The 14749-nt window shown below is 40.0% G+C and overlaps 1 protein-coding gene across 1 annotated transcript in view; it reads left to right on the top strand.

The window, feature by feature from the left end:
• Positions 1–14749, top strand: part of obscnb (obscurin, cytoskeletal calmodulin and titin-interacting RhoGEF b) — a 598125-nt gene that overhangs the window by 112688 nt on the left and 470688 nt on the right. Inside the window, exons 23-26 of the mRNA XM_072254438.1 lie at positions 1247–1513; positions 4496–4765; positions 6850–7116; positions 11890–12156. Of these exons, the coding sequence (XP_072110539.1) occupies positions 1247–1513; positions 4496–4765; positions 6850–7116; positions 11890–12156 (1071 nt within the window). The remainder of the gene's footprint in view (positions 1–1246; positions 1514–4495; positions 4766–6849; positions 7117–11889; positions 12157–14749) is intronic.

Here is a 14749-nt window from a genome sequence, read left to right as displayed (position 1 = left end):
AGACAGGGGAGGGGGGGGGAACCAGAGGATGGGCAAGGGGTATATTCAGAGGGACAGAGGGAGAAAAAGGAGAGTGAGAGAAAGAATGTGTGTATAAAAGTAAGTAACAGATGGGGTACGAGGGGGAGGTGGGGCATTAGTGGAAGTTAGAGAAGTCGATGTTCATGCCATCAGGTTGGAGGCTACCCAGACGGAATATAAGGTGTTGTTCCTCCAACCTGAGTGCGGCTTCATCTTTAGAGTAGAGGAGGCCGTGGATAGACATGTCAGAATGGGAATGGGATGTGGAATTAAAATGTGTGGCCACTGGGAGATCCTGCTTTCTCTGGCGGACAGAGCGTAGATGTTCAGCGAAACGATCTCCCAGTGGCCACACATTTTAATTCCACATCCCATTCCCATTCTGACATGTCTATCCACGGCCTCCTCTACTCTAAAGATGAAGCCGCACTCAGGTTGGAGGAACAACACCTTATATTCCGTCTGGGTAGCCTCCAACCTGATGGCATGAATATCGACTTCTCTAACTTCCGCTAATGCCCCACCTCCCCCTCGTACCCCATCTGTTACTTACTTTTATACACACATTCTTTCTCTCACTCTCCTTTTTCTCCCTCTGTCCCTCTGAATATACCCCTTGCCCATCCTCTAGTTTCCCCTCCCTCCCCTGTCTTTCTTCCCTGACCTCCTGTCCCATGATCCTCTCGTATCCCTTTTGCCAATCACCTGTCCAGCTCTTGGCTCCATCCCTCCCCCTCCTGTCTTCTCCAATCATTTTGGATCTCCCCCTCCCCCTCCAACTTTCAAATCTCTTACTAGCTCTTCCTTCAGTTAGTCCTGATGAAGGGTCTCGGCCTGAAACGTTGACTGTACCTCTTCCTAGAGATGCTGCCTGGCCTGCTGTGTTCAAGTGCAATCTAATCACTGTTTTATAAAGTTCTAGTGTAACATCCCAACTTTTATATTCTTTGTTTTTACCTATGAAGGAAAACAAGCTGAATTGCCTCCATCAGAACCATATTTGCCTGCAATATGACTCAGTGAACTGTGGTTTTAAGACTTTGTGATTATACCTCTTTAATTTTTGGATTTGCAATCCAAATTAACAATTAACCTAATATTTACACATTTAACATAATTAACATAACCTGATTTATGTTACCTGACAACCAACATAATATTGCTTTCTATCACTATTCACAGTTTTAATATTGACATCAAACTATTGTTCACATATCTATTTCAGAATTACCAGTTAAGATTGTGAAACCCTTAAGGGAGAAAATAGGCATGGAGAAGCATCGTGTCTTTTTTGAATGCAAAGTTTCTAGAAAAAATGCTGTGGTCAAATGGTATTACAAAGGAAGGGAGATTCATCCCAGTAAGAAGCACGAGATTGTGAGTGAAGATTTGTACAGGAAGCTCATAATTAATAATATTGCTTTTGAAGATGAAGGCAACTACACGTGTGATGCTGTAGATGACAAAAGTACTGCCATGTTGTATGTAGAAGGTACGAGTTTGGAAACATCAATTTTGAAGTGTTTCATCTGTTTAAAGAAGAGTGAAGTTAAAAATAAGGTTTTGTTTTAAAATATATCCCAATGCTTGGCAAAATAGGGCAGTACGTGATAGTCATGGAATCATACAGTGCGGAAACAGGCCTTTTGACCCAACTTGTTCACACCAACCAAGATGTCCATGCAAGCTAGTCCCATTTACTGACAGTTGGCCCAAACCTCTCTAAAACTTTTCTATCCATGTATGGTTGAAGAGTCTTTTAAATGTTGTTGTTATGGTACCTACCTCAACCACTTCCTCTGGCAGCTTGTTCTATATACACACAACTCTCTGTATAAACAAGTTGTCTCGGAGTTCCATTTTAAATCTTTCTCCTTTCATCTTAAGCTAATGCCCTCAAGTTTTGGATTCCCTTTCCCCGGGGGGCGGTGGGGGGGTGGGGAGAGAGACTGTGTACCTTTCTGTGCCTTTCATGATTGCATACACTTCTGTATTGTTACTTCTCAGATTCCTTTGGTAGAGCAATGAATAAAAACCAAGCGTAGCAAACATAGATTGCTCAGACTTTCCCTATAACTAATCCCCTCAAGTCCTGGCAATATTCCTGTCAATTGTCTTTGCACTTTTTCTATCCAATGACATTTTTCCTGTGACAGGGTAACCAAAATTATACACTATTCTCCAGCTGCAGTCTCACCAGTGTTTTATACAATTGCAACATAACATCCCAGTTTTAAACTCGGTGCTCTGTTGGTGAAGTCCAGCATGTTAAAAGCCTCTTTCACCACGACTACCTGTGGAGCTATGTACTTGTACTTCTGGGTCACACTGTACTGTACTGTGCCCATGGCGCTAGTCTTCACTGTAAAAGTCCTAGCCTGGTTTGACTTCCCAAGATGCAACACCTTGCACTTACTGGTTTGACAGCATTTGCTGTTCCTTCACTTATCTAGTTGATCAAGATGCTTTTGTAATTTTTGATAAATTTTCTCAGTGTTTGAAACCATCTTTTTTAGTGTCCCCTGCAAACTTACTAGCAATGCCTTATCCATTCTCATACAAATGATTTCTATGAATAACAACATCGGGCACACCCCCAAACCCTGTGGCACACCATTAGTCCAGGCCTTCGGTATGAGAAACAACCTGCCACCATTACCCTCTACTTCTTACCATTAAACTATTTATGTATCCATTTAGCTATCTCTCCCTGGATCTAATCCAATGTAACTTTCCAGACTAGACTTCTAAGTGAGATCTTATAAAGGCCTTGCTGAAGCCTATATTATTAGAGAACATCTATTGCCCTGCCTCTTCTTGCTTACCTCTCTAAAAGCATTAACATTTTTAAGACATAGTTTGCCCATGCACAAAGCCAGGCTGGCTGTTTCTAATCAATCCTTTCTTTTTCAAATGGTGGTAGATCCAGTCCTTTTGAATCCTCTGCAGTAACTTCACCACCACTGATGTTGGGCACACTGGCCTGTGGTTTCCTAGCTTGTCTTTGCTGCCCCTAAGTGACAGTGTAACATCAGCCATCTTCCAGGACCTCATGATATAGCAACCATTTTACATCAAAGTACCTTTATTATTAAAGTATGTATAATTAAACAACCTTGTGATTCGTCTGCTTACAGGCAGCCACAAAGCAAGAAACCCAAAATAACCCAATTTAAAAAAAAGACCAACACCCAATGCGGGGAGGGGGAGGGGGAGAGGGAGAGGGATCATGCTAACAATAAAAACAAGCAATAGCATTGAGTCTAGACCCAGAGCCACTGGAGTAGGCCCATAAAATCAATGCTATTAGCATTTAAAATCCATTGTTTCTTGATCCCTTCTTTAGGTTGCTTTATTTCTATAAACTATGATGTCTAAATAGAAAAACAACAGGAATTCTGCAGATGCTGGAAATTCAAGCAACACACATCAAAGTTGGTGGTGAACGCAGCAGGCCAGGCAGCATCTCTAGGAAGAGGTACAGTCGGCGTTTCAGGCCGAGACCCTTCGTCAGGACTAACTGAAGGAAGAGTGAGTAATGGATTTGAAAGGGGGAGGGGGAGATCCAACTTTTGGATCTCCCCCTCCCCCTCCAACTTTCAAATCCCTTACTCACTCTTCCTTCAGTTAGTCCTGACGAAGGGTTTCGGCCTGAAACGTCGACTGTACCTCTTCCTAGAGATGCTGCCTGGCCTGCTGCGTTCACCAGCAACTTTGATGTGTGTTGCATGTCTAAATAGAGTGGGTGTGCAGCTATAATTTTATACTGCTGTAACTGGCAAATGAAGGATTAACTTGAGAGGTTGTCACACACTATACAGTTTTCCTCAAATTTTGTGACTTAGCCACATAGTTTCTAATCCCAAAGGATCAAAAGATATAAAATGTATTGATGGAAATCCTCAATAAATGCTGAGTGTAAACTCAGGAACTGTTTTGTGGAGCTCCATTTGCAATGACATCATTGAGCTTCTGATTACATTTCATTTCAATTCTCCTTCGTATTCCCACACTGATTTGCCTGTCCTCTTCCTCATCATGGTGAAATCAAACACAAGCAAGAACAGCACTTCATTCTACTTGTGTCGTCTGCAAACCAATGGTATGAACATTGAGTTTTCCACAGGGAACAATGGATTTCCAAGATTCAAATTTAAATTTCGCATTTATTTATCACATGTACATCAAAACGTACAGTGAAATATGTTGTTTGTGTTGACACCCAACATGCTTGAGGCTTGAGGCATGCTGGGGGCAGCCCACAAGTGCTGCCTTGCATTTTGGCACCAACACAGCAAGCCCACGCACTACTTTGCAGAACAACACGGAACACAACAAGGAACAAAACAATGCGCACATATACAGTCCTCCAACCCTAGTACAGGCTGTCTTCAGCCTCTAGCAGACTTGTACTCTTTCTCGCAAACTTAGACTCCTAGATCAATGAATTTATTTAAATATGCTTTATTGACAGAGCAATCAATTTCCATCATTAAGACAATATCTGATGTGGAAGTGACTGAGCCAAACGACGCCAAATTTGAATGTGAGCTTTCGGTTGCTGACATAAAACCTCCAAAATGGATACTCAACGGTGAAATACTTCATCCTTCTAAAAATGTGGACATTGAGCATTGTGGCACTATTCACCGCCTTATCCTGAAAAATGCATCTTGCAAGATGACCGGCATAGTACAATTTATTGCTGGGAAATCAAAATCTGAAGCAAGGTTAACCATTAAAGGTATTCAAACACTCTATAGGCTTGGATGTTAGCATATGGTTCTACAGGCACCTGTATATTTAATCTCACTGTGAAACATAAACCATCCATTGCCTCTACACATGCTGACTGACCTGCTGTGTTCTTCCAATGTATTATATTTTGCTTTAGATTTTACTCTTGGTTTCTGTCATGAATATTGGCATGTGTTGGGCATGTAAAATCAGGTGTGAGGAAAAAGTTGTTCCTCAAGTCCATTTTAAATCTTTCCCCACTCACTTTAAACCAGTGTCCTCTGGTTTTATACTCCCCCTGTTGTGGGGGATAAGGACATTCACTTTATCTGTTCTTCTCATGATTTTGTTAACCTCTTTTAAGTCACTCGTGGCTCATCGCAAAAAATGATGCAAGCATCTCTACCAGGATTCCTGCAGTTTCTTCTCCAGTTTTCCACAATGATCTAGGATACACAGGGTCAGGCCATCTTAATAAGCTTTAAGTATGCCAGCTCCTTCTCTTTAAAATTCTGAAAGAATCATAGAGCACTACAACATAGAAGCAGGCTCTTCAGCCTATTGAATCCATGCCGAACTGCTTTTCTGCCAAGTACCATTGTCCCAAAGCTGCATCATAGTCCTCCACACCCATCCCATCCTTGCACCTATCCAATCTTGTCTTAAATGCTGCAGTCGAATCTGCATCCACCACTTCCATTGGCAGCTCATTCCACACTGTCAACACCTTCAAAGTGAAGAAGTTTCCCCTCAGGTTCCCTTTTAAATATTTCAACTTCCACCAACATTCCCTCTAATTTTTTTTACATAGCTGCGTGGACCAACCATTGCTTTGAGCAGTAAAGTTTTCTTTTGTAATAGAATGAAAATTGAAAAATCACATACTTTTTTATTTATTGACGGGTACAATGAAATACAGTACAACAAAAAAATCTTTCATGTTTGTAGACTTTTTCTCATCTGTCTTTAGTAAAATCCATTGTCTATAAACACTGTCCAGATTAATTTCACATCCAGATGAAAGATGCATCTTAATGCTCATTAGATCCACTTAAATGTTTCACTTCTACTCTGTTTCTAGATATATATTTGATTGAATTCATCAGACTGAATCCATGTTCAGTCAGCACTAGAAGCTTGAAATGTTCCAATGATGTCAACAAGAATTGACATTTCTTCAAATTCTTCATTTTAAGCATGTAGTTCAACATATCAGTGAATGTAATAATTGAACCAGTCTTGCCTTTCTCAGAAACAAAGAATTTGAAATCATAGTATTGCTGCAATATTTATGTTGTCGCGTATAAAAGAAAATTCCAGCTATGTGTGATCATTTCGATTACTGTACAGCTATGCACCCTTGCAGCTTAGAGGTAACAGTACCTTTCATCCTTCAGCTATGACTTTTAGTTCTTGTCTCACCCAACCTCAGTGGAAAAAAGCCTGCTTTCATTCACCCTATCTATATCCCTTATATACTCTATCAAATCTCCATTCATTCTCTATGCTCTGGGGAATAAAATCCGAACCTATTGAATCTCTTCATATAACTCAGGTCCTCAAGTCCCTGCAACATCCTCATAATTGTTTTCTGTACACTTTTAATCTTATTGATATCTTTCCTGTAGGTAGGTGACCAAAACTGCACACAATACACCAAAGTTGGCCTCAGCAATGTTTTATACATCTTCAACATAATATCCAGCTTCTCTTCTCAATAATCTGATTAATGAAGGCCAATGTGACAGGAACTCTCTTTACAACCCTATCTACACCTGTGATGCCAATTTCAAGGAATTATGGATCTGTATTCCCAGATTCCTTTGCACTTTGTTGAAATCCTCCTTGGCTTTGGGACTTGAGGAGATCACTATGCAGGTCTTGTGTTCCTTCAATCAATATCCGTTTTTCTGCTTCTCTTTTACAAAGCCCTTAATCTTTCCATATCTCCAACCTAGCTTTTGGCCACCTGTCCTGTTACCTTATTGGCAAGCTTTGCCATTATTATCTTGTGAATCATTGCAACAAAGGTGCCACAGAGATGTAAGTTGTTGTTCAATAGCTTTAATTGTAAGTTTACATATTTTTCAGAGCCTCCATCAAAGGTAGTGAGAGAACTACAGAACATAACAGTGGAAGAGAGGAAGTCTGTTACTTTGATCTGCGAGTTTACACCTACTCCCAAGGTGGTTAGGTGGTACAAAGATCAGAGCTTAATTGAATCTTCTGACAGGTTCAAATTCAAGCAAGTTCAGAATGTGGTAGAACTCTCGATCTCAAATCTCAGCCCTGAAGATTCTGGTAAATATAGCTGCAAGTCAAGTAATGCACAGACCACCGCCACACTCACAGTTGAAGGTAAGAATTTTTACCTGACAATAAAATGATCAACATTTTACTACTTAAAAAGTAGAAAAAATTCAGAAGGTCAGGCAGCTTTTGCAGAAAGAGAAAAATAACTAACATATTAGATCATAGATCCTTTCAGAATATCCTCTTTTTGATTTCAGATCTGCAGCATCTGTGCTCTTGTGATTTTTTTTTCAGTAAAAGCTCAGAATCGGAATCAGAATTGAATTTATTATCACTGACTTGTATGTCATTAAATTTGTTGTTTTTTGCAGCATCAGTAGGGTGAAGCCATAAAATTACTATCAATGACAAAATAAATAAATGGTTCAAAGAAAAAGGAATATTGAAGCAATGTTCATGGATCATTCAGAAATCCAGTGCCAGAGGGGAAGAAGCTGTTCCTAAATTGTTGAGTTGTCTTCAGGCTCCTGCTCCACCTCAAATATTTCTGTTCATTATTATTCTTTGAGACACAACACTGCATGTGGTTGGATGCAGAACAAAATAAAACTACCTGCTGGAGGAACTCAGTGGAGCAAGCAGCATCTCTGGAGGCAAAGTGAAAGTCAACATTTCAAACTATCTTCTTGCCTCCCCAGACCAGTTGAGCTCCTTTTGCAAGCCTTTTAGCCATTCAATTTCCAGAAATAACCCCTCTTCCAATCGCTTTGGAGCCAATTTCATGTATGGATGACTTTCTATTTCAGGTTTCATTCTGGTAAAGGATAACATGTCTTCAACACTATGGGGATGTTTTTCAGGTAGTCAGGCAGTTTTTAAAAGATGAATAAAATCATAATATTTAACCTGAAGGCAGGTAGAAAAATGCAGGTCTTTCAGCTGCGTATTAAAACTAACACTGATAGTACAGTTTTCTCACTGACACCTTATATTTACACTCTTGACTCAGTTGATGCATAACTTGATGACACAACTGAGTGTAACTTAACAATTGGTGCTCAGTCTCTTATGACTGGATGAAGCCCAACAGGTCTTGATGAAATAAAGGGACCATATTGTCAAATGATATTAATATGTGAAGGTCTAAATATTCCAGGGTAGTTTGAGGTTATTGGTTAGTAAGGACAACAAAAATTTCAGGGAAAAGAAGCAGGAGAATAGTGGAGCAGACTTGATGGGCTGAAAGGCCTAATTCTGCTCCTAATGCCTTACGGGCTTGGAATTGTGTGCTTCTTGACAGTGCTCGCAATCCCAAATGAATAAGCTATGAAATAACCCAATACAATTACACAAATATACAGTGGCATGCAGAAGTTTGAGCACCCCAGTCAAAATTTCTATTACTGTGAAACGCTAAATGAGTAAAAGATGACCTGATTTCCAAAAGGCATAAAGTTAAAGAAGATACATTTCTTTAATATTTTAAGTAAGATTACTTTTTTATTTCCATCTTTTACAGTTTCAAAATAACAAAAAGGAAAAGGGCCCGAAGCAAAAGTTTCGGCACCCTGCATGGTTAGTACTTAGTAACACCCCCTTCAGCAAGTATCACAGCTTGTAAACGCTTTCTATAGCCAGCTAAGAGTCTTTCAATTCTTGTTTGGGGGATTTTTGCCCATTCTTCCTTGCAAAAGGCTTCTAGTTCTGTGAGATTCTTGGGCTATCTTGCATGCACTGCTCTTTTGAGGTCTATCCACAGATTTTTGATGATGTTTAGGTCAGGGGACTGTGAGAGCCATGGCAAAACCTTCAGCTTGCGTCTCTTGAGGTAGTCCATTGTGGATTTTAAGGTGTGTTTAGGATCATTATCCTGTTGTGGAAACCATCCTCTTTTCATCTTCAGCTTTTTCACAGATGGTCTGATGTTTGCTTCCAGAATTTGCTGGTATTTAATTGAATTCATTCTTCCCTCTACCAGTGAAATGTTCCCCATGCCACTGGCTGCAACACAAGCCCAAAGCATGATTGATCTACCCCTGTGCTTAACAGTTGGAGAGGGTGTTCTTTTCATGAAATTCTGCACCCTTTTTTCTCCAAACATACCTTTGCTCATTGCGGCCAAAAAGCTCTATTTTAACTCCATCAGTCCACAGGACTTGTTTCCAAAATGCATCAGGCTTGTTTAGATGTTCCTTTGCAAACTTCTGATGCTGAATTTTGTGGTGAGGATGCAGGAAAGTTTTTCTTCTGATGACTTCCATGAAGATCATATTTGGGTAGGTGTCGCTGCACAGTAGAACAGTGAAGGTCTTTTGCAGTCAAACGGGGGTTTTGATTTGTCTTTCTAGCAATCCTACAAGTAGTTCTCTCGGAAAGTTTTCTTGGTCTTCCAGACCTCAACCGTTCCTGTTAACTCCCATTTCTTAATTACATTACGAACTGAGAAAATGGCTACCTGAAAAGGCTTTGCTATCTTCTTATAGCCTTATCCTGCTTTGTGGGCATCTTTAATTTTAATTTTCAGAGTGCTAGGCAGCTGCTTAGAGGAGCCCATGGCTGCTGATTGTTGGGACAAGATTTGAGGAGTCAGGGTATTTATAAAGCTTTGAAATTTGAAATTTGCATCACTGGCCTTTCCTAACAATGACTGTGAACAAACCATAGCCCTAACAAGCTAATTAAGGTCTGAGACCTTGGTAAAAATTATCTGAGAGCTCAGATCTTTTGGGGTGCCCAAACTTTTGCATGGTGCTCCTTTCCTTTTTTTTTCCACTCTAAAATTGTACAAAACAAAAATAATACATTAATCTTGCTTAAATTGTTGAAGAGAATGTTTCATCTTTAACTTTATGACTTTTGGAGGTCAGTTCATCTTCTACACACTTAACTATTCACAGTAACAGAAATTTTGACCGGGGTGCCCGTACTTTTGCATGCCACTGTCTTCATGAACAGTATCTATGTTTCAAAAAATGATGGATCAATTAGCCTGTTAAAATAATTCTGCCACTCTAATTTGTTTTGTGTTACTTTATTTCCAATCAAGGAAGGCTTAAGGAAGTAGGTGACTTACCTTGAAGCTTATTGATTTTGTTATATTTTAGAGGGAGTTGAATAAGACAAGTGTTCGAACATTGTTTCAAGTTCAAACAAGTGTTCAGACTGTCATTCAATGCATATTATTTACACATTCCCAATGTTCCAGTGCTTTGAGAATTTTTTGGGAGTGTTGCCATTCTCTAGTTCTGGCCTAGTTTCCTATTGCAACGTGGAAAGGGTGGCGCAGTGCTACTGCAGATAGTGCCTCTAAACCATAGCTGCAGCAACCAGAGTTTGATTCTCACCGTTAGTGCTGAAAGTGTAGAGTTTACGAGTTCTTCCTGCAACCATGTAGGTTACCTTGAGTGTCCATTTCAACCTAAAGCTGTGCTGGTTGATAGGCTAAAGTGGTAAGAGAACTCCTTGGAGGGATGGGGTTCTAGGGAGTGTTTGTGGTGGTGGTGTTAATGTTCATGTGTAGGGGAATAGGTTACATGGGAGTAAGTATTGGTGTTGGTTTGTCATTGTAACATGTACCAAGATACAATGAAAAGCTCGTTTTGGATACTGTTCATACAGATCAAACCATTACAAAATGCATCGAGCTAGAATAAAGTAAAACAATAACAATGCTGAATAAAAATACGCAGTCTAACAGCGAGTGGTCGTCTTGGATGTTTTCCTTGCGGTTGCAAGACCCTGTTGGACATGTACTCTTTCCCATAGATGCTGCCAGGCCTGCTGAGTTGCTCCAACATTTTGTGTGTGTTGTATATGTGCGTGTGTGTATATCCATCTTATTGTATAAGAAGTCTGTTCAAGAGTTTGATAACAGTGGTGTAGAAGCTGTCCTAGAGCTTGTATACCCAGGTTTTAGTATGTATCTTCTGCGAATGTTGGGGTAGGTGTGGCCTTTGATTATGCTTGCTGCTTTACTGACGCAGCAAGGAGCATAGACAGAATCCATGGAGATGTGATGAGTTCATCCCATGATGTGATGAGCTGTGTCCACAGCTCTCGTGTAGCTTCTTGCGGTCACATGTTGAACAGTTGCCATAACAAATTGTATGTATCCAGATAGAATGTTTTCAATGGGTGTATGGCAAGGGTTGATGGGGTAAGTAAAGGAATAGAATTGACGGGATTGTTCTCAGAGTCAGCATAAACATGATGAGTTGAATAGCCACCTTTTCTGATACAAATTAAGTATGGAAATTTGGCTCATCAGGTCTCTATTGCCTCCTAGTGAAGCAATCCCATCACCCCTCATCTAATTTTCTCTTTACCTTCAATTTATTTCCATCCCATGCGTATCAGCTCTCCTTTTATGACTTTTTACATTTGTGGTAGCCATTTAAACCTACTAGCAAATCTTTGAGAAGTGGAAATTAACTGGGGAAGTTGCACATTTTACATAGACAACACTCATAAAAACGGGATTGAAATTCAGTTCCTAGAATTGTTGGTCTGTAGCGCTGACTGCTGCCCCATTGTCCTGGTCATTTTGAGTCCAGTATTTTAAGCTGCACCTAAGACTTTAAGCTAAACTGTAGACTCTAAACCTTTTCAGTTTTCTTCTTCCTTTAGTATGAAACTTTTTCCTTATTTATTGAACTATGTTTAGTCATTTTCCTGTGAAGCATCTTGAAACATTTCATCTCATAAAAGATAGTGTCACTGTTCAGTCATGTTTGTTGGGAATCTGGCAGTGACTTAACAATTCATTCCATCACTGGGTGAGGCTCCTGTGCTCAGAATGAAATTTTTTGCCATTGAATGTTAAGTATTTATGTACTCAAACTAGAATATTAGAATAATAATGTTTATTTGTTTCTGCAGCTTTAAAAATAGAAATAACAAAACACTTGGAGGATGTAGATACTGAAGAGGAAAGCAATCTTGTATATTCATGTGAGTTGTCCCATGATATTGATGAAGTACAGTGGTATCTAAATGATACTCCCTTATTCTCAAATGACTTCAATGAGATAAAGAAAAAAGGAAAGAGACACACATTAATTTTGAAAAATGTAACACCGGAAGATACAGGAACAGTAATGCTGAAAGCTAGAAATATGACAGAAACAGCGCAGCTGAATGTACGAGGTAAGGACTGCTCGAATGGAAACACCTAAGTGTACAAAGGTTTGCCTGTCTTTTCTATTGTAATTTCACTATGACGAAACTCCTGTAATTTGCAATGACTTGCATATCGAGTAAACATTGGAGGAAACCTTTCCTGTTCATATGGAAGATCTAGATTATCAAAGCAGTCCCACTGTCACAGAGTAAGTCAGTTACTGCTGAGGCATCAACTGAACGAGTGTTGCAATTGTTAAAAAACAGTCCCTGCTATTTTAACATGTGCTGTAAACTTGTTAAGAATTTGAAGGCTAAGTCACTTGTGCAGGATCAAGTAATTTTCCATTTATCAGCAAGTGGTGAGAAAAGCAACAAACTGGCATGATACGCGCTTAGTTCCACTGAGACTTTACTGCACTAAGCACCTTTTTTAGTTGTTCTCTTGGGATCGAGCTTGTGACAACATAACCAGAAAATGCAGTGGCCTTAGCAGAGATATTTAAAACATCCTTAGCCATGGGTGAGATGCCAGATGATTTGAGAAAGCTAATGTTGTTCCGTTGTTTAAGGCTCTAAGAGTAAGCCAGGAAATTATAGGCTATTGAGCCTAACATCAGTAGTAGGAAAGTTGTTGAAAAGTATTCTACGGGACTGTACCTCTTCCTAGAGATGCTGCCTGGCCTGCTGCGTTCACCAGCGACTTTGATGTGTGTTGCTTGAATTTCCAGCATCTGCAGAATTCCTGTTGTTTGTGTTTAAAGGAACTGATTTGGGTTAGTCAACATGGCTTTGTGTGTGGTGAGCCATGTCTAATGAATCTTAGAAAATGTTTCAAAGAAGTGACTAGGAAAAGTTGTCTACATGGACTTTAGCAAGGCTTTTGATAGGGTCTTGCATGGGAAGTTGATCAAGAAGGTTTAGTCACTTGGCATTCAAGTTGAGGTAATAAATTGGATTAGACTTTGGCTTTGCAGAAGAAGCCAGAGAGTGTTAGTAGACGGTTGCCTCTCTGACTGGAAGCCTGTGACTAGTGGTGTTCCACAGGGATTGGTGCTGGGCTCATTGTTGTTTGTCATCTATATCAGCGATGTGAATGATAATATGGTAAACTAGATCAGCAAATTTGTGGATGACTCCAAGATTGGGTGTGCAGTGGACTATCAAAGTTCGCTGTGGGATCTGGACCAGCTTGAAAAATGGCATATGGAGTTTAATAGAGACAGTTGTGAGGTGTTGCACTTTGAGAGGACCAACCAGAGCAATTCTTCCATGGTGAGTGGTAGGGCACCAGGAGAGTGGTAGAGCAGAGGGATCTGGGAATGTGGATCCATAATTCCTTGAAAGTGACGTCTAAGGTTGTAAACAACAGGAATTCTGCAGATGCTGGAAATTCAAGCAGCACACATCAAAGTTGCTGGTGAACGCAGCAGGCCAGGCAGCATCTCTAGGAAGAGGTACGGTCGACGTTTCAGGCCAAGACCCTTCTCTTCCTAGAGATGCTGCCTGCCCTGCTGCGTTCACCAGCAACTTTGATGTGTGTTGCTCTAAGGTTGTAAAGAGCTTTTGGCATATTAGCCTTCATAAATTAATATATTGATTACAGGAGTTAGGTTGATTTGTTGACATTTTTGGAGATGTTGGTGAGGCCTAATTTGGAGAGTTGTATGCAGTTTTGGTCACCTATCTGGAGAAAAGATATAAATAAGATTGAAAGAGTACAGAGAAGGTTTGCAAGGATGTTGCTGGGACTTGAAGATCTGAGTTATAGGGAAAGGTTGAACAGGTTCAGACTTTATTCCCTAGAATGTAGAAGATTGAGATGAGGTGAGGTATACAAAATTATGAGGGGGTTTATATAGAGTAAAATTATAGGGTAAATGCAAGTGGTCTTTTTTCCACTGAGATTGTGTGGGAGCATAACTAGAGGTCATGGTTGAGGGTAAAAGGTGAAATGTTTAAGGGGAACTTGAGAGGAAACTTCTTCATTCAGAGGGTGGTGAGAGTATGAAACAAGCTGCCAGTGAACTGGTGGATGCAGGGTTGATTTCAACATTTAAGAGAAATTTGGGTAGGTACATGAACTGGAGGGTTATGGTCTGCGTGCAGGTGGATGGAAGTACGCATATTAATAGTTCAGTATGGACTAGATGGGCCAAAAGGCCTGTTTCTGTGTTGTTGTGTTCTATGACTTTATGACATTCTTAGTATCCTCCCAAATTGTCCTTCCCAAGTTTGAGTGGATGTAAAATAAGGCTTGAAATACTCTGAGGTTGCTTCACTTATCTATCCAATTCAGTTGGAAGATTTTGGAGATAAATAAGAAACATATAAGAGTTCAGTATTGAAAATACAGTATGTATTTAGCACTTGCATTGCACAAGTTCAGAAGTTGTTTCTCATCAGTGTCAAAGGAGAGGTTCTTTACCGAATTATCAAGGCTATACCAGAGAGCTTTCTGAATAAAAATTGATGCTAAGATCCTGGAGTGCTTGCATCATTTCCATATTTGAGAGACACCTTTCAGTGGAAGCAGACATCATTGATAAGATTCGCCATCACCTTCAGAGCTTCAGACACCATTTAACCAAATGAGATCAAGAGTATTTGAAGATCAAGA

This window comes from Mobula birostris, chromosome 3 (genome assembly GCF_030028105.1).
Source record: "Mobula birostris isolate sMobBir1 chromosome 3, sMobBir1.hap1, whole genome shotgun sequence".
NCBI classification, from domain to species: domain Eukaryota; kingdom Metazoa; phylum Chordata; class Chondrichthyes; order Myliobatiformes; family Myliobatidae; genus Mobula; species Mobula birostris.
The sequence above is the reverse complement of the archived record's forward strand: the minus strand, read 5'-3'. Positions and strand labels throughout refer to the sequence as shown.